The sequence below is a fragment of the Peromyscus maniculatus genome, chromosome 5 (genome assembly GCF_049852395.1).
Source record: "Peromyscus maniculatus bairdii isolate BWxNUB_F1_BW_parent chromosome 5, HU_Pman_BW_mat_3.1, whole genome shotgun sequence".
Classification (NCBI taxonomy): Eukaryota; Metazoa; Chordata; class Mammalia; order Rodentia; family Cricetidae; genus Peromyscus; species Peromyscus maniculatus.
In genome coordinates, this window is record NC_134856.1 from 56,138,956 (window position 1) to 56,158,434 (window position 19,479).

Below are 19,479 nucleotides of genomic sequence, written 5' to 3' on the forward strand. Positions count from 1 at the left end.
CATAGGAAGGCCTTCCAGCTTGGGCCAGGCTGTTGAGGGAGAGGTGGTCCTATGGGTGTCTGGATACGTTGGGTCAGTTTGAGCAAGGGCCCCTGGAGAGCTAAGAGATCAGGCCTGGCCTCATCCAGAGTAGGGTTCCATATTCTGCCCTAACCATGAGTTCCTCCAAGACTCTTCCCTCCCCACCTCTACGCAGGGCACCTTTAGATGGGAGCCTATTAAACTCTGGCACTATTTAGATGATTCCTTTTGCCATAAGGGAGGCTCCGGCTGAACTGTACAAATTGGATGATGGGTAGTTGGCGGATGCAGGCAGGCACAGTGGTTTCCAGCCCTGCTCATCTGCTGCTGCCCCTCTGCCCTCACCCTACAGGACTGTTGCTAGTCTGCATCCACTGACTCCTTCCTGTGGCTTCCAGAAGAGGGGCGGACCTACTCACATATTGCTGACGTTTAGCTGGACCCAGGCACTGAGGTTTCTTGAGTCTACTCTGCTGAGCCTCATGCTGTGCATGTTATTGTGGCGCTGAGGTTTCCATGGGAACCTTCAGGTTGACTCCATGTCCTCAGATCCACAGCCACACTTCTGTGACCCTGCCCCCAGGCTAGCCAATGGGGTCTTTCTTAGAACCTGGGCTGGGATAGGAGATAGGTTTAGTGGGCTACACTGTATATGTGGAGTTTGGTGACTGACACCTCCCAAAACCTGGGGTGGGTGGAGAGGTTGAGAGGCAGAGGTGGGGGGTAGCTTTGGCTGTTGAAGCCCCAGGAAACTGAGCTTCTGACCCCTAACCTGACTTCTCACGTGCTCATTCTGTTCTCCAAAGTAGCTGAAAACTATCATGCCTCATGCAATGGCTCATACTTACACTCAGCACTTGGGCCTCTGGGGCAGGAAGATCACAAGTTCAAGGCCAGATTGGGCTCCAGAGTGAGGCCCTGTCATAAACAACTCCACAATAATAAAAACTGCGGTGACCTCCATGCCTCATAAGGGAAGGGCTGTGGGACAGTCACATGACCTGAGATAAAGTAATCCTGACCAGAGACTGAGTGGCCACTGGCCTCTCCCCAGTCCTGCTTCAGTTACTTCCCTAGGTCCTTTCTGGCAGACCAGGGCTACTCAGAGGCGGCACCCATGGCTACGCAGAAAACAAGCTGGCCATACTGGACGATCTGGACAGGGACAGACAAGGAGCCACTGCCATCCTCCTCCACCTTGTGTGGGAAGCTCTCTCTGCTGGGGTCCTGTCTGGGTCTTTCCTCTACTTCCATGTAGGAGGTAGGACATGGCAGGCTGTGTCCACGCCAGGACCATCTGGATGGAGCCCAGTCCCTGGCCAGTCTTCCCTCTGAGCTCAGTGTCTGCAGTGGAAAAACCTTGTCACTCTCCTCGCCCTCATGCTATCCTGAGATTGCTGACACACCAGGCCCAGTGGGGCTCCAGCCAGGCGCCTGGCCTAGGGACAGCGAGCTCACCCCCATGCTGGCCTCCCCCACAATGCTTTAAAAAATACACCGTGTTCCAAGTTGGGACAGTATTAATGACAGTCACTTTCTCCAGGCAGCTACCAGTGCACCCTGAAGCACCATGGCCCGTAGCTGGTTCTAGAGGGATTCCCCTGTAGCCAGGACACAGCTGCCACAGGAGCAGACTGAGAGATGGGTCTTTCTGCTGTGCCTCTCTTAGGTCCTGAGTTTCCCTCAGGTCTTAAGTCTCCCTATAGGGTTCTCTCAGATCCGGTGTCCCCCTCAGGTCCTCAGTGTCCCTCAAGCCTTTAGTGTTTCCCTCAGCCAGGTCCCACTATCTCCCTCATGTGGACAGCTCAAAGAACTTGGCCCCAAGAGTAAACCAGTCAGCTATCGGTCAGGCCCTTGAAACTCCCAGGGTCATTCTTGGGGCCCAAGATTTTCCAGAACTCCCCAAGGTCCAGCCTTCCAAGATGGACCCCATTTGCTAAAGATATAGCAGCAGTACATGGAGCTGAAGTTCCCTTCCTTTGTCCACCCCAAGTCTTCTGTGGTACAACTGATCACCACATCCACCCTTGTCTATACACCAGGTCTTTCAACATGGTGATTGTGTATGCGCAACGGTCTGGAGGAGCAGCAAGTCATCATAGCAAACGCTCACTTTATTACACGGATGTAATTAACCTGATCATCATGTCCACGGCCCACGGGGCAAACATAGAGGACAGCAGAGGATAGCGATGGGTGGTATGGCACACCACCCAACGTGGAGGGCTGTGGATCACCGCTTTTCACGAAGAAAACATCCAGTACCCTCCTCCCAGCTCATGCCGGAGGAAAAGCAACAGTTCCCACAGCAGGCTAGGGGAGCCTGTGCTCTGGGCCCGACCCTTGGCCAACCCCAGATATGGTGTGAGCTGAGGGATGCTGGGCCTTGTCTGGGTGGGAGCAGGGGCTGTTCCTTTGAGGATGTGGTGAGTAGGCCACACTTTGAGTCAGGTGCCACATTCTTGTTTCCCAGTCTGGGTTGCTACTCTTTAAGGGCCAGCTGAATTGGAAGAAAAGGAATAGAAAATAAGATAGAGTTTTCTAGAATTTGGGACTTGTGCAAGTTGTTGAGAGACTGTCCTGAGCTTTGTCTGTGAGCTGTCTACAGGAGTGGATGGTTCCTCTGGGCCCAGCTCATCTCAAGTTTCTCTATTTTCTCTTCCTCTTGCCAACATGATGGTAACCCAGGGGTCTCCCTCATAGCTCATTTCAGAAACTTTTCTACATGGTAGGAGCTTCAGGAAGAACAATGAGTTATCAGGGGAGCCTGTGGATGGCCCCAAACACCTAGTGACCCCCCCAACACACACACCATCAGTGCATTCAGTAGGGCAGACTGGACAGGTTCAACTCTGAGTTACTTGGGATCCTAACTGAGAAGACGGGAATGGTACCCAAGTGTCTTGAACAGGACCCTAGGAGTGCCACTGTTTCAAGGGAGGCAAGCATTGGCTTGCTCTCTTCAGAGATCCCTCTTCCGGGCAGACTCCTGGTATCAAGGACTGCCCCTACTTTCAGGGAATGTGGTTGCCTCACAGCGTTCCAGAGCTCCTAAGCAGGTGTGTAGACCTTCTCCCAGCTCACATTCTTGGCCCCTTCTCTCCCCAAGTAGATCCAGATGTGTCACAGCTGCTGTAAGACCTTGTCCAATCTGTCCACAATGCCTGCAGTTGGAACTCATATTTCTGGAGGCGTCTAAAGCAGGCCATGGTGGGACAGAGCACTGAAGGGCTGTTGACTCATGGATAGGTATTCTTAGGGCATCCCTGGCCAGTTCAGGGCAAGCAGAATGGAGGGCATAGGAGGACCTTGTGTCTTTGGTTCACTGAGGAAGCTGATACTATTCTGAGTACAGTGGGTAGACAGTATAAGAAAGATGGATCTAGGGATGGTTGTGTGGGTACGACTGGAAGATATACAGACACAAGGATGGTAAGCTGGAATGGTAGGGTGAAGAGTTTGGATGGCATGGACAGGTAGGGTTGGACAGGTGGACAGATGGATGAGCAGGTGGAAGGATGACAGATGGAGAGGCAGGTGGGTCAAGGTGGATAATGGGGGTAGTTAGATGGAAGGTAGTTAGGTGGAGGAAGATGAATGGGTAGAGGTGTATGGGTTCATGGAAAGATATCTGGGTAAGTCAGAAGGGTGAACTCAGGAAAGTATCAATCTATCAGTGTGGTTAGGCTGAGGAGCAGAGTAATGGACAGAAGGATGCCAGAGATGATACTTTGGTGTTAGCCTAATGATTTTATTTGGAGAAACTAAAAGAGAACTTTGGGGCCCATCCTGATTCCTGTCCACTGTGGCCTCAAGATAGCACTGCCCATGGCCCTGCATCCTATTCTGTCCCTCTCTACCATCAATGACCTGAGGTCTTCTGACAGATGTCCCTGTTGACTGAATCCTTCTGGGGGCTAGCTCTTCTCACCTTGGCACCCATCGGGCAGTAGGACCTAAGCTGTGGTATATCCAGCCTGCTCCTATACACCTGTGACCACGTGTGGAACGACAGCCATTGGCCTCCATTCCTGCGCAGGTCTGCGGACGGAGCTGGAAAGACTCTTTAGGCAGCCCGTAGGCAGCAGACTGGAGAAAGGCCAGTCCGAGTTTGGGGCAGGGTTGGGCAAGGAGATGAGGAGGGGTGGGAGAGGCGGAAGGACACATGACAAGAAGTCCTAAGGTCATGAGACAGGATCTGGGATAGGCCTTGGGGGTCGGAGAGTTCTGCCTGCCAGCTGCCCTCCCCACTAAGCCTTCCTGGTTTAGCTTTGGCCTCAGAACAGGAAGTAAAGTTGCATTTTGATTTGGGGTTTTGGGGAGCAAGGCTCTGTGAGAGCCACATCCCCTAGGGGTTGGGTTCGTGTTTGTCTGTGGTTACCAGGAGGCAGGTCCTGGCAGCTGTTCTTGGGTCCATGGTTTCCGAGCTGGAGAAGGTAGCAGGAGCTCTCAGCAGGAGTCAGGGATGGGGTATCGCCCTCCTCCAGCTCTGTGTAGAGCCCCAGGCAGACTTTAGGTTGAAACCAAGGGCATGCCGTGGTTATGGCCACCCAGGGTATACCTCCCAACAAAGAACACCCATGCACCCTGTTCTTTCCAAAGCTTTGAGGTTGTTTGGTTCTGCTGTGACGTCTTTTGGTGGCTGAAGTTTGAGCACAGCACCCACAGCTTGTCCAGGGCCTTAGCACCTGGTTTAGGACCCCCCAGCCTCCCCTCCTTGCCTCAGACGACACTGCTGACATCCGGCTAGAACTGGGCAATGTGCCTGGGTTCCCTCCTGCTGTCTCCAGGCCCAGTTCCCTCACTCAGCCCTCCCCACCCCCACCCTGATTCTGCAGTTGCCTTGACTGCTGAGCTCTTCCTCTCAGCCTGGGTGTCTGTAGTTGCTGGCCAGATCTCATGCACAAGCAACTCACTGTGGTTGAATGGCATCTGACAGTTGTCCTGGGCTATCCCAACAGCTAGGGGCTCTGCTGAACCCGAAATATGTAAGCTGGTTCACGGAGGCCAACTGGGCTGGGCAGCATTTTGTTGTCCCTGGCGGGCCTCCGTGTTCTTAAAAGGTCGATAAGGGTGGTGTGGGTAGGGCAGGAGGGAAGTGAAGCTAAAGCAAACTGGCGGGTCTTCCGGTAAGGGACCCTCCGTGACCTCCGTCAGAATGGCTGGACCACATAGGAGCAGGCACTCTCAAGTCCTGACACCAGGGACGTGGGCATCAGGGAAGCCACCTCAGGACTCCTGGCCCAGACCTCCAGAGACTACAGCTCTTAAGCACAACCCGAGGGCCTAGCTTTATTTTCATCCCACAGACATGGTGCTCACCACCTCCTGCCCCCCACCCCAGAGCTTTTTCCTATGAATAGCCACTGGCCTGCCCTCCCGGAAGGGCCAAGGATGCTGCATGCCACGGGATAACAGACAAGAAGCACGGCGAGAGGTGCATCTGGGAATGGAATCCAGTGACGCTTCCTGTCACGGGAGGCAGGTCTCCACCAGCACACAGACTCAGTGTTCACAGGCAGACGCTCAGGGCAACTGGTCCACCAGAAGGAAGGGCAGGAGGCCGCCATGTGTCCTGGCTTCTCTGAAACCCACAAAAATACATCTCTGTGGGCTTGGAGGGCTGTGGCCTCAGGAACCTTGCAGAGGATGAGCTCTACCTTGGCCTTCAGAGCGAGGGTTGCTGTCAGGCTCCATTCGGGGTAGCACCAGGTTGATAGTGCCTAACAGGATCCTTCCATATAATGTTCTCTTACAGAATGAATTTTACAGTTGTGAAGAAATACCAGCCACCAAACAAGCCCATAGGACCACAGCTCAGATTCCTTCCAAAATGTTCCCTAAATTTCACATACTTCTGTGGGTTGTCTTAATTTCTTTTTATTTGGCAAACATCTCCTCGGTACTGACGCCGTGGTTGGGGCCTCTGTGGAGACTATTTACATTCACATTAACACACGCTGCACACCTTGCTCTGGGCAGGGCCCCCGGGGCCCCGGGTTCAGGAGCAGTTCCCCCATATTGCACGCTAGGCCTGCAGCTTACTGCAGCCACACACATAGGTGCAGACCCGGACTGTGTCTGCTGTCTTTCTGTTTGGTACAGGCATGAGCCTCCTTCCTTCATTTCCTCCTTGAGTCCTTGAGGGAGTCGAGCGGGCAGAGGGCAGGGTGGGCAAGGGCTGGAGTGCAGGTGGGCGGCGAGCATCACCGTCACTCTCGGGGCTGGAGACGAACACTGGGGATGCAACACAGAGAGCTATGCACAGCTGGGCGTGAGTCTTCCAGGTGAGGTGAGGGTGGCTGCTGGCTTTTATGTGGGGTTTGTTTTTTTTCCTTTTTTTTTTTTTTTCTGTAAAAGTTTGAAAGAAATGACGGTAGCCACAGCAAGACACCGGGGATGGGGTGGCAGGGCTGAGATGGAGCTGGGGTGGGAATGGGAGCGCAGAGAGGTAGAGGAGGAAAAACCGAGAAAGCGTGATTCGCTGTCACCTTATGCTTTCAAAAGCAGTCAAGAATCAACCCAAAAGATTGTCACAGTTTCATTTAGGAATTGTGCTCTCTCTGGGAAGAACACTTTAGCACTTTTTTTTTTCACAAGTGGAAAATGAGTTATGAGAAGTCACAGAAGGTGTGAGGACAGATGGAGGTGTCTCCCTTGCATATAGGGACACACGGACATGGCCCTAGGGCACACAACGCTCAGGCTCATGTTGACTGGGGCTTCTGGATATGGTGTTGAGGGTCACGTGGCCTTGACGCTGACTCCTTTGTGCAGCAAGGATGCTGCCCACTAGTCAAAAAGGAACAAAAGGCTTCTTCTTGGCTCAACCCACCAAATCCCAGTGACCAAACACCCCCCCCAATAAAATCAAAACCAAAATAAAAGACCAACATCCAAACAAACCCAGGAATGGAAAGACCATGAAAAAATACTTTGGCAGTGATAAAAATAAATTTTGGATTTTGATTTCTTGAGTTTGCTTTTTGGATTTCCTTTGGAGCGAGGTGTGTCTGGCATCCTTGGCTGGCTAGCTGGCAAGGTAGTTTACAGGTATGTTTCCTTTGCTTAAAAAAAAAACTTTTTTGGATTTTTTTTTTCACTTAAAGCCAAAGAGTTTGACATTAAAGAAAAGAAATAAAACCTGAAACCAAAAAATGCTTCTTGAGTTGGAAATCGAAATTGTTCTCACCATCTCTGCTGTGTGCGCCGATCCCCCTGGGGTTGGCTGGGTGAGGCAGCAACTCGATAGAAAATCACAGTTTCTTCCCTTTCTAATAAGGAGTGGGGAGAACCCCACAGTTCTTTGTCCATTTCTAAGTAGCTTGTTTGCCAACAAAACAAAATCTCCAAAAGTTCTTCACTGAAAAGAAAAGCCACCGATTAGGTTTCTCTGATTCCAGAGAAAGCATGTGGACTTTACAAAGACAGAGAGGATCAGAGACACAGGGAGAGTCGGGGTAAGGGAAACAGAGGGAGACCAGGACATCAAGAACCACAGAGGCAGACACAGAGAGAGGGACAGGAACAGAGAGACAGACATGGGGGCAGACAGCGGCAGCGCCGGCCATACTCCGCGGCGCAGCGCGGGCGCCACCGTCTGCAGCTCTGAAGTGGTTTCTGAGGATGCTTGTGAAGAGAGGCTGTAGGAGGTCCTGGCAAGACCTTGTCAGGTAGCTGAGGCTGCACGGATGCAGTGTCGTTGGATCTGTGTTTTCTTTTGGAGAGAAGCAGTAGCAGCAGTGACTCCACCTGGCCAGCTCCAGGCATCTGGTGGGCCAAGGTGGGGCCAGGAGGTTGGCAGGGCATGGCGTCCATGGGCTGGGCGTCAGGTCTGGAGGTCAGCGGGGCACGGCGGCGTCCAGGGGGCCGGGTGGGCCCGGAGAGCAGGGGCGAGAGGGCCCTGCTGAGCCGGCTTCACTGGGGCTGGCAGTGGCGTCAGGCTGTCCAGGCAGTGGGTCAGCCACTGCCGCTGCGGGGCCCTGCAGACTCTGGCCGCAAACATGATGATGCTTCTCCCAGTCCTTGTGCTGACAGAAGGACCCGCAGTAGCGTGCTGCATTACAACCGCTACAAGTCTCACTGGCCTTGCGCCCGCAGTTCCAGCAGCTCTGGATGTGGAGGAGGGCAAAGGAGATGGTCAGAATGGGACAGAATGCACATGCCCAGACAGCCTGCCCACTGCTGAAAAGCAGAGAGGGGGAGGGAGAGAGAGATAGAGAGACAGAGAGAGTTGCAGGAGAGAGCTGTGCATCCACGCCCAGCTGCTAAAACCCAGTTAGGGTTTCACCCAGGAAGAAGAAAGAACTCTAGAGCCCCTAGAGGCAACTGAGCTGTCGAGCACTCACTGAGCTCTTTTGGGAGGAGAGGTGCTCACTGACCAGGATTCCCTTTTCTGACTGTGTTTCCCTCAGGGATGGCTGGAGATCCCTGTAAGGTGGCTGGGCTGTGGGACTGGGAGGCTGCCCCTGCTTCAGGACTCAAAGCCTACTTCTTGTCTCTATTTGGCTCCTAAAGTCTCTGGCCTCACCCCTGCCTGCTGTTCTCCAGTTTAGGCTGCTCCGCCCAGGAGGGCCTTGCTGGACTCTTCATCAGGATGGCTCTGGTACTTGATGGCTCCCCTTCCTCAGGTCTGCTCGGATGTCCCATCTAGTGACGTACTTCCCAAACTATCCCCACCTCCAAATACCCAACACTCCAGTTGGCTCTTTGCCCGTCTCATGACAGCTCTGAGATCCTGTGTGCATGTGCATATGTGCATGAACACATGAGTGTGTGGGCACATATGTATATGTGTGCGTGTGGAGGCCTGAGGACAATATCTGGTATTATTCCTGAATACTGTCCGCATTATTTTAAGATAGGGTCTCTCATTGGCTAAGAGCAGTGGTTCTCAACCTGTGGGTCTTGACTCCTTTGGGGGCTGAATGACCCTTTCACAGGGGTTGCTTAAAACCATTGGAAAGCACAGATATTTACATTATGATTCGTAACAGTAGCAAAATTGCAGTTATGAAGTAACAACGAAAATCATTTCATGGTCGGGGGTCCCCACAACAAGGGGAACTGTATTAAAGGGTCTCAGCATTGGGAAGGTTGAGAACCACTGACTTAGAGCTGACCAGTTAGGCTAAGATGGTGGCCCAGCAAGCCCCAGGAGCCTCCTGGCTTTGTCCCTCCAGTGTTGGAGACCTGGCCCTTCCTAAGGGGCAGCCCATGAATGACTTTCCTAGAAGGACTTTTCCTTTCTTCCCGATGTCCTGCCAACCAAACTCTTGGAGCAGAGCAAACAGTCTTCAGAAAGTCCTCCTGTACCCACCCTGCTGGGTGGGGCACAGTGCCCAGACACCCAGGCACACAAGGTCATAGGTCTCATGGCTTTCTCCTTCCTGTTTCTTGAGCTGCCAGAAGCTGAGGGAGGCCCCAGGGTCCTGAAAAGTCTCCTTAGACCTCTTGCTTTCACAAATTAAAGAACAGAGGGTTCGATATTGACAGGCTTTGATGGAATATGGGCCCTAACACGTGCCAGCCCCCCCAGACAAGACATTACTCTCTGGACCTTCAATTCCTGCCACTTGCAGGTTGGGAAGGCCTGAGAGACACCTTACCAGTCCTCATGGGTCTCTGTATTTACTGACAAGCAGTGCTGAACAGACTGAATGGTTGCTTATGCCACCAGTGACAGTCGTGACCCCGAGAGCAGAGAGCTCATTGGCCGAGAGGTTGCACAGGTGTGGTGTTCTAACCCAGGTTTGGTCAACCCTCGGAATACAGTGCACCTGGAGGCAGCAGTGGAGTGTAGAGGTGGCCAGTGGCCCTACCTCGCTGGAGTCCTCTTGCTGGTTGATGACAGTCAGGGCATCCTCTGAGGCCTGCCGCTTGGCCTCAGCCAGGGCTCGCTCCATCTTGGCACGCTCTGTGGTGATGAGTTCATGGGCTTTGCGCTCTGCATCAGACACAGCTTTCTGTAGCTCTGACATCGCCTGGCGCTTCACCTCATTCACGGCTTCTTCTGTAAAGCACAGAGGTGGGCTGGTGGTCACACTGGCCAGTCATCACCCAGGCCCCTCTGTGTCTCTTTATATGTCCTGGGTCCTCCAAAACCTCTATGGCTAATTTTGGTCAGCTAGTAGCTAGCTCTGCCCTCTGACTCAAGGTAAACTTTATTGGCAGTCTCAGGAGTGTCAGAGTATGATCAAAATATCCCACATGTGGATGAATATGTAAGTCCTGGGCACATGTGTGCAACCCTGGTCAAGAGGAATAGAGCTGTGGGTAAACTTTCTAAAGCTCAACCTCCACCTGCAAGTGTCATGGTCCTCACTCTGGTGTGCATCTTCAGGGGGTGAGGTCTAGTCCCCGCCCCACAGTATGATCCAGCAGGTTCTGGGGGGTGTCCAGGATTCTGTTCTAACAGACTTCAGGCAAGCGACTGCTGTGAAGGACCTGCCTTGAGAACAACAGGTCTGCTCCTTGGCTTTGCTTAGGCCTATCCAAGGGAGCCAGAAGGGACTATGTGAACTCTGGCTGTAATTGATTCATATTCTCATTCTCATGCTCTCTCTCTCTCTCTCTCTGTGTGTGTGTGTGTGTGTGTGTGTGTGTGTGTGTGTGTGTGTGTATGTTTGTGCATTTTGTGCACACTCCTGTGTGGCCCAATGTGTAAATCCACAAACTTGCTGCACATGGATGGAGTCCTTCTGAGTTGCAGACACTTCTTACGGTTGTCCCCAGGGTCTGTCCCCATAGCCCTACTCACCAGCCTTCCTCCAGATCTCCTCAGGCATATAGCCAGAGAGGGTCCTGGGCATGAAGTCCCGGTGGGCATCTGAAACAAAGGGGTGGGGCACAGTGTCATACACAAGCTGGGGGCATCAGCTGCCTTCATCCACACTGGCTTCCCTTCCCCTCCGGCCAGGGCTTGAAGGCAAGGAATACTTTTTCCTGGGAAACAGGGCTTCACAATGCCGCCAGGGCGGTCAGGGGGATTGGGGTGGCATGCTCTATAGCCAGTGGACATGGATTCAGGCAGGGAGCTGGGCATGTCCTAGGCCTCCCCTAGTTTCTGTGGTCACCACTGTGGTGGATGGGTAAATAGAAGCCTCTAAGTGCTACCTCCTAAGCTTGGCCTGTACCTACTAGATCCTGGGAGGTCCACGCTTCCTAGAAGACCAGGTGCATATTTCTGCAAGTGAAAAAGGCCCCCTTTTCCAAGTGACACTGTCTGTTTAAGTAAGGCCTGACTATTGGCTAGCTTTCTGGGGAATTAGTGGCATCCTACAGAGGCTGTGCAGGGCTAGCAACCCCTCACTACAGGTCTTCCGTGTTCTTCCTTGGTACACACCTAGCTGAGACCCCTCAGGGCCACTGCAGCTGTTGAGGGGCCGGGCAGAGGTGGGGGTGGGGCCCTTCTTTCCTTCCTCGGAGTCGCTGTAGCACCGGATCCAGTGGTTGAGTTCTTCACGGTCAGCCTCCTGGCACCGTCGCAGAACAGTGAGGGATCGCCGTGTTTTCTCCACCATATCCATGATGCAGTTCAGGAGCTGCAGGTGGGTGGCAGGGCCTTCAGTACGTTGGAACCGGGGTTGTGGCCAGATGTGGCCATCCAACATGGAGGGGGTGGTCAGGGAGCCAGCTCATCATCCCTGAAGGCAGGGCACAGAAATCTACCTTGGCTCCCCACAAACAGTGAAATGGTTCCCAGTGCCTATGGGCACCCAACTTGAATGGGAACTTCTTTGGATGCAGGGTACAGGCTTAGGGTCTTTCCTTTGAAACTCTGAGAGCAATCTGCCTTGGGAACATCCCCAAGAAAGAAGCAGGTAAGGGGCCCACACTTCAGAGTGCATGGTGGTCAGAGGACTGGAGCTCCTAGGAACATCAAGACACAGTTCACTTGGCCTGACCAGAGGCTCAGGCACCTACCACCAAGATAGCCTACACCACTGGGGCTCTACTCTGCAAGTGTCTAAGTGCCAGGCAGTGGTGGCACACACCTTTAATCTCAGCACTCGGGAGGCAGAGCCAGGTGGATCTCTGTGAGTTTGAGGCCAGCCTGCTCTACAGGATAGGATCCAGGACAGGCTCCAAAGCTACAGAGAAAAGGCCGGGCGTTGGTGGCACATGCCTTTAATCCCAGCACTTGGGAGGCAGAGCCAGGCGGATCTCTGTGAGTTCGAGGCCAGCCTGGGCTACCAAGTGAGCTCCAGGAAAGGCGCAAAGCTACACAGAGAAACCCTGTCTCAAAAAACCAAAAAAAAAAAAAAAAAAAAAAAGAATGCAAAGCTACAGAGAAACCCTGTCTAGAAAAACCAGAAAAAAAGTCTCTGAGCAGGAAAGAGTAGAGGAAGAAGGGCCTGTCTGCATGGTTCAGCATCCTTGTCTCTGTTCTCTCACAGCATCCTGATAGGTCAACAATAGACAGTGATGTTTACATAAAGGGACAGGCAGACAGTAGGCACTCAGATAGGTCCTGCCAGGAGATGCTGAGCCCAGAGCAGCCCAAACTCAGTGTTGCTCCCCACCCCCAGCCTTAGGCTCTAGAGTCCTGCAGACTTTCTGGGAATCACCGAGGCCCAAACTCCACCTGGGCACTCACACTGTTGAGATGTTTCCACTCTTCTGCCCACTCACGTTCTGTGAGCCTGTGGTCAATCACTTCTTCTTGTCGAGACCCAGGCATGGCTGCAGAAAGGGCAATGCACATTTAGGCCCCCCTGCGGGTGCCAAACCCCACCCTTGCCATAACTAAGCCCTGACTTGGATCTCAGGTCCTGCCCCCACTCCTAGGTGCCGCCTACTTCCTAAGTACCATTCCTACTCAGGGGGTAAAACACTCGTCATCCCTGGTTCTGCCTTGGCCATTCGTTCCCTCCCTACTAGCCTTCCAATCCAGCTCCTCTTGCCTTTTCTCTGCCCATTTCTGATAGGCAGCTCCAGATCCACTTTAAGGGTCTGTCTTATCACGGTCCAGAAACCTCAGGGCCTCTGTGCAGCTGCCCAACTTATGTGTGTTTACGACTTCCTCTCAAATATCTGTACTCCTATGCATTCCTCAAAGTCCAGGCCACAGGGCCCCTCTACAGCTGCAGAGTCTTTGGAATTCTTCAGGCCATGTGTCTCTGGTCTCTAGGTATGAGACTTCCCTGTTTATTCTCTACCCCCAGACTGTCAGCTCCATGGAGAAAGATGGTGTGTTGTGTTTACCTCTGTGTCCCCAGGCTGAACTCTGGCCTGGGTGTTTACCAGTCCTGAGTGTGGTCTTGGGATCAGATCTACTGGCCGCAGGGTCAGACAAAGTAGCAAGCCAGGATGGATCATTGCACACGGGACCCTGGGGCCCTTATCTTGCCACTCCCTGCCTCAGTTTCCTGACCCTGCCTAGTTCTGAACATAGTGAGAAGTAAGAAGATCCCAAGCTGACCTGGTAAGCTTGAGGAGGTGTCCCCAAGCAGGGCTTGGTGCTAAGCACTGTGCCCTTCTTTCTGCCCTGACCTTGGAGCGAAGGTCTGTCTTTCCCATGTAACAGATGCACATACTGAGGCTGGTGAGGATCATGTCTGTCCATAGTTACCAGGCAGCAAGTGGGGGAGGCAGTGTATGGTGTAAGGGCAGCCTGGATCCCTGACCTCGGGGATGGCCAAATGGGGTGGGGCAGGGTGTGGGATGCCACTGGACATGAGGGACATGATGGTCCTCTCTTGGTTTTCCTGCGGTGTCAAATACTTCCAGTGTGGTAACTGATGCTGTGCAGGTGAGCTGGTGCCAACCCAGGCTTCCTGGGGGCAAAGCCTCTCTTTAAAGCTGCCATCGGTGCCTAAGGACCTCTTAGTGCCCTAACCTGAAATGCCTTCCTCGAGCTGCAGAAGGGCAGGGAGTGGCCACAGCCGTCATCCAGCACTCTCTCTGGCTGCCCACAAGGGGCCTGTGCCAACGCCCCAACTAAAATAGAGGCTGAGATCTGCGCGACAGCTGGCGTTTATTTTTGCATTAGCAAAAGCGAGTGGGAATTAGCACCTGCCTGACCCGGCTGTGGTGAGCCAGACACTGTCACCTGCTGCCTAGGTCCAGGCCCTGGAAGCTTCCACAGTGTGTGGGGGGTAGGGAGAGGCCTCTGCTGACCCTGGTCTGGGATCCTATAGGTATCCTGCATGACCCTGGATGGTCATCTCGAGCATTCCTTTCCAACACACTGGGGTCTAGCAGGGCGTTGCCAGGCAGGTGTTGCTGTGACCACCCATGGCTGTCCCACTCGTGTTCTTGGAGCCTCAGCCACACCTTGGAGGTGTGTGGGTACAGGCTGAGAAATGCCAGCGTGCGTGTGCTCTGTGTCAGCTGCTGTCCCTGTCATCAGCAACTGGGCTTTGGAGGACACCGTGTGCCAGGTGCTCTAGCAATGTTCATGTCCTCACACAACTGTTCTGACAGAGGAAGAAACTGAGGCAGAGAGGTCATATGGCCCACTTCTGGATTCAAGGACAGCCAGGCAGCCCTGCTGGTAGCCTTGCCTTCAGCTACTCTGGCTGTAGGCTGCCCAGCCCAGGAGGGTGGTAAAGGCTGCTTCCTCGGACAGGGTCCTCTGCCCTAGGGCTATTCTGTGTGTGAGAAGGGGCAACTTGGCTCTGAAGGGGTAAGTCGGCTACCTGGGCACTGGGGTGGCGGCTACTGACTCCTTACCCCTGTTTCTTTACTGGACGGATGAGGTAGTGATTACAGCTGCAGTACCTTCCACCAGAGCATAGGTACAAGCAACTGCTGACTGAACCCTAAAAAATGCATGTCAACTCTCTCCAATACAAGCACATGCAGGCTCGCCAACCCATGGCTTCACTCACTCACTCTCTGTGTCCATACCTCAAGGGGTCGATGGCTCTCACACCACTTACCGAGGGGCCGATGGCGCTCCCGCAGCTCTCGGGGATCAGGATGTCGGTAGGAGTCCCGGAAGTGGTGGGCCATGGCCATGTCCTCGAGGCGATAGTGTGGGGGCGGGGGTGGTGTAGGGTGGGGCAGCCCATTGCTGGGACTGCAGCGTTGGGCTGGGCTCAGGGTGCAGGACCGCTTACTGAGGTGGTCGGGGTGCAGAGGGTCCCGGTCTGACCCATTCTCTTTGGTCCTGACCAAGAAAACAGGTGGCCAATGGATAGCAGCCCCAGTCTTGGACAGAGGGTAATAATAGAGGTGAGGAGAGGCAGGGTGGAGGCAGAAACTCAGAGGAGTGCCCCCCTGGGTTCTGGTCCCCCACTCTGACCTCCTCTGGGACTCCTGGTAGAGAATGGAGGGAGGGCGACATCCAGGGTCCCATGGCCAGGTGTGGTCCCTACTGTGATACAGTGGTAGGACCAGTACCTCTGTGGCCAGTCAAGGGGTCCAGTCCAGCCCAGCCACCAAGGGCTCTAGTCTCCAGGTCACTGAGGGTCTTCAAACAGCACAAAGACAAATGAGTTCTGGTGGGAGAGACCCCTTCCTGAGCTGCTGTCTTCCCGGGATCCCAGAGACCCCAGGTCCGTCGCTCAATAGGGCAGCGTATGCTGCAGAACCCAATGTCACCAGCCCACCAGCTGGCAGTATTAGCAGCTCTTGATCGGTCCTGCTGTAGACAGCAGACTGGACCAGCTGTCTGGCAGAGCTGTGGCAGAGGCAGATGGGCAGGGAGAGGCCGCCTTGGGTCACCTCCCTGTCCTGGGATCTGTGAGAGGCTGTTACCTGTCAGGTGTCCTCCTCTTGCCGTTCTCATTGACTTCCAGAAGGAGCTCGGAAGAGTCGACAGGGGAGGTGGCACTGGCGTCCAGCAGGAGTTGTTCATGCTGGGCCAGGTACTGGGCAGGCGTCTGCTTGGCCAGGCGGGCACAGTGCAGGAGCTCCCGCTGCAGCAGTGGGAGATTGGCCTGTGGGCAGGGCAGGGGCTTGAGGCACAGTTCCCTGTCAGCTGGTATGCAAGCCACACAACCTGTTGAGACCAGTAGACAGCCCAGGGCTGCCTCTGTGTGACTCAGGACTCAGGGTCCCTCAGGTTCCTTTCCTTTCTGCAGCACTGTGGGAAGCGACAGGCCTGTGCCCTGCTGGACACAGAGCCATGTATGGACTTTCTACATCACCATGCTTCCTCCCAGAGTCTGCAGCCAATATTCCCTACCTGTATCCTGGCTAAGCAGGCACCATATCGTCCTTTGCACAGAAAAGGGAAGCAAGGTCACACACACACACACACACACACACACACACACGCACGCACGCACGCACGCACGCACGCACGCACGCACGCACGCACGCACGCACACGCACGCACACACACGCACACGGGGTGGTGGTAAACAGAGGTGCTGCCAAGAGCACCTGACACTGATGCCGAGCCCCTGCACTGGCCCCCAAAATGCACTGGCCAGGATCCCCACAGAACTATCTCCTCTCTTTCCCCTGTCCTCCCACTCTCCAGCCTCAGCCCAGAACAAAGCTTACAGCAGGACCTCAGACATCAGTGTGTGCTTTCTGTAGCCACGCAGCTCTGAGCACATGGGGAATGTGACCTACGTGAACTCCAGCCTCAGTCATGACATCACAGCTCGAGTCTACATTAGCAGATGAGGCCACCAGAGCTCACAGCCTCCATCTCTAAACCTATGAGCTTCACCCTAGGGCTGGGCCAGGGTCTCCAGGAACTGCTGGTGGTCAGCCTTTCCAGAGCTGCTGTGGGTAAGGGTGGCAGGCTGGCCCTGAGCATGCTGGAGAGGGGCCCAGTGGCAGGCTCTTGGGAGAGCCAGCAGTTCTAAGTATTTGTAAATAAACACAATCTACAACTTTCCCATGCGTTTCAAAGCTGCCAGGGCAGCCTTCTCCAGCCTCTGCCTCCTCAGCCCCTGCTGGCGCATCCACCCGACCCATCAGGCAGCCGATGCATTTTTGTTGCGCTGTGACGCTGCCAAGCCTGTTTTTCTGTTTGGATAGCTGAACGGGGGCCAGCTCACCATCTGCCGACCACGTCAGAAGCATGCGCTGGGATGAGGTCCTGGGAGGTCTCAGTAGCCCAGCGTCTCCTCCCTCACCAGTCCCCCACCCACCCTGTCCTCTCCTTGGCCAGCATGACGGGGCGGGGGCTGGGCATGAGCACCATCTGGTTGCTGTTAGGGTGGGGAAACATCTGGGGTCCTGGCCAGCTGGGGCCAGCTGGGACTTGGAGTCTCGGGTGGGGCAGCTTCTGAAAAGCCCCACTGTCCAGCTACATGAAGGCGGGAGCAGGACAGAGCGGAGGAGACCCTAGGTATCAGGTAGTCTAGCTGTACCATCCAGATACACAGCAGTCCTTGGCTAGGGGCACAGGACCACTGCTCACCCAGAAAGAACAAGTCCCCATTTTTCTTCAAAAGTCCCAGGCATCATTCAGAGGACAGACCAAGCTGGTCACAAGGGCACCCTGGGCCCCGACTTCACTTGGCATAGAGATTTTTGATGTCCAGAAAATCTAAACCACCTTTCTCCTCAATGGGCCTCTGGCAGAGGATACACAGTACACATACAGCCACCATGGTGACGGCTAAGCCATGAGTCTTTTTTATGCTTCGCTTGGTTCTGCAGAGCCCTCCCACCACAGGCCGGCCAATCGAAGACTTGGCGGACCACTCACCCCGGCTGGCCTACTGAGGAGATGTGTGACCTTGGGAAGTCACACAGCTGCCTCCTGCCTCACCTGTAAGCTGGAGCTCTGGCAGCCCTGGCGCGGCAGGCTCCAGTGAGCCCCACGTGAACTAACTCAGTTCTTCCGATCACCTGTGTGGCAGGCAGTTTTGTCTTGCCTAGGAAAGGACCCAAGAGGGCCCTGCAGTGGGAGCCAAGTTCTGCCCCGCCACACCTTCAGAATGGCATCCCCAGAGGTGGCCATGAGAAGCACTGCAGACGCCAGAAGGTCCATGACTGTTCAGGAAAGTGCTACGCTGCTTCTCTGACCACCAAGAGGGGACCCATTCAGTGCGGGCAGTGAGGCACCTGGATCTGCCTGAGCTCTTCCTCAGGCTGCCTTGTTTCTAGACCACTGGGGCTGGGCTCCTACCATGCTGTGCCAGCAAAGTAGTTATGCCCTTGGACTGGGCAGAGGGGGCCAGTGCTCTTGTCTTGCCAACAAGGTTAGAAAGACTTGGCGGCAACCTCGTATTTTTAGGTTTTCTCTTTGGCTCTTACTGCCCCTCCCCCCCAGGAGCTCTGTATCATGGAGAAGACAGATGTACCACCGATGTTCCTAACAACGAGACACAGAGGTCCTGGGTGAGCTAGGGGGCGGGCAGAGAGAAAGGAAAATGGAGAGGGTCCCCTGACAAAGCAGTTCTGGACAGGGTGTTCCACCCAGCACTTGCTTTGGGTGATGCCACACTAGGTTAGGTAGGAAGGGTTCTGAGGCTAGAGACTACGGGCAGTGGAAGCTGGGGTATTTCAGGCATAAACAGGGTGGCCAATGCTACCAAGCATCTGCTGCAAACATTGGCTCTGACAAAATAAGCAGGCGCACGGCATCCCAAAGACAGGCGGTGGCAGAGTCAGCAGTATGTGGAGGGTGAGGAGCAGGAGGGCCTCCAACGCACTGCAAATGACTGCCAGGTGGGCCCACGTGCTGGCGCGCGTGGCCGCCCTGTTGTCACTAGCTCCAGTGTGAGCCCAGCGAGGTGTGGGTGGGAGGGAGGAGGGGAGTGGATGTGGGGTGTCATGTGGGGTCCCCCTGGGAGGTGCCAGAGCAACGAGGCTGGCAGGACACATACTGTGCATTCTGTGGGGACTTTGAACTATAGAGACCCAAGCTCAAATCCAGGCTTGGGTCTGCACCAGCCGGAAAAGTGAGGGCTTCCGTTTCCCTGCTTACTAACTTGACAGTGTCAGGGCCTCTGTGTCCCCCTCCAGGGGTTCAAGAGGGCATCTAGGCAGAGATCTTATAACCCGTTCTTGGTCTAAATTAGGCAGTTAAAAACCTTACTGATGTAGCTGCCCTGAGAGAATGGGGGCTCCAGCTACAGGGGCTGAGTGCAGGGCAGTGGGGCCAGCCCAGTGACTGCTAGGGAGCTTGGTGGGGGCTCATACCTTGGAGCTTACTGCTTGTATGGTCTGACCTTGAACTTTGACTAAAGAGCACAGACGGCCGGGCAATGGTGGTGCCCGCCTTTAATCCCAGCACTCGGGAGGCAGAGGCAGGTGGATCTCTGTGAGTTCAAGGCCAGCCTGGTCTATAGAGTGAGTTTTAGGGTAGCCAGGGCTACACAGAGAAACCCCGTCTCAAACAACAACAACAACAACAACAACAACAACAACAACAGAGAAGAGCACAGATATGCAGGGAGCATGGCCTGGGATCCTAGCTATAAGTGGAGGTGTGGGCCCTACGGTGTGGGCATGCTAGCATCTCCCTGAGAGGTCTAAGTGGAAAGATCACATGGCCAAACACATTTGGAAGCATGCCCTCCTCACTCCTCTCAGAGTGAA

The 19,479-nt window shown here is 54.4% G+C and overlaps 1 protein-coding gene across 5 annotated transcripts in view; it reads right to left on the minus strand.

The window, feature by feature from the left end:
* Positions 1-6,343: 6,343 nt before the first annotated feature.
* Positions 6,344-19,479, minus strand: part of Cbfa2t3 (CBFA2/RUNX1 partner transcriptional co-repressor 3) — a 73,299-nt gene continuing 60,163 nt past the window's right edge. For all 5 annotated transcript variants that reach the window (XM_076572241.1, XM_076572240.1, XM_016005924.3 and 2 more), the window contains 7 exons: positions 15,727-15,908; positions 14,907-15,136; positions 12,620-12,705; positions 11,366-11,564; positions 10,781-10,849; positions 9,843-10,033; positions 6,344-8,132 (listed from right to left, as the gene is read on the minus strand). In XM_076572241.1, the coding sequence (XP_076428356.1) occupies positions 7,863-8,132; positions 9,843-10,033; positions 10,781-10,849; positions 11,366-11,564; positions 12,620-12,705; positions 14,907-15,136; positions 15,727-15,908 (1,227 nt within the window). In that variant the 3' untranslated portion in view covers positions 6,344-7,862. The remainder of the gene's footprint in view (positions 8,133-9,842; positions 10,034-10,780; positions 10,850-11,365; positions 11,565-12,619; positions 12,706-14,906; positions 15,137-15,726; positions 15,909-19,479) is intronic.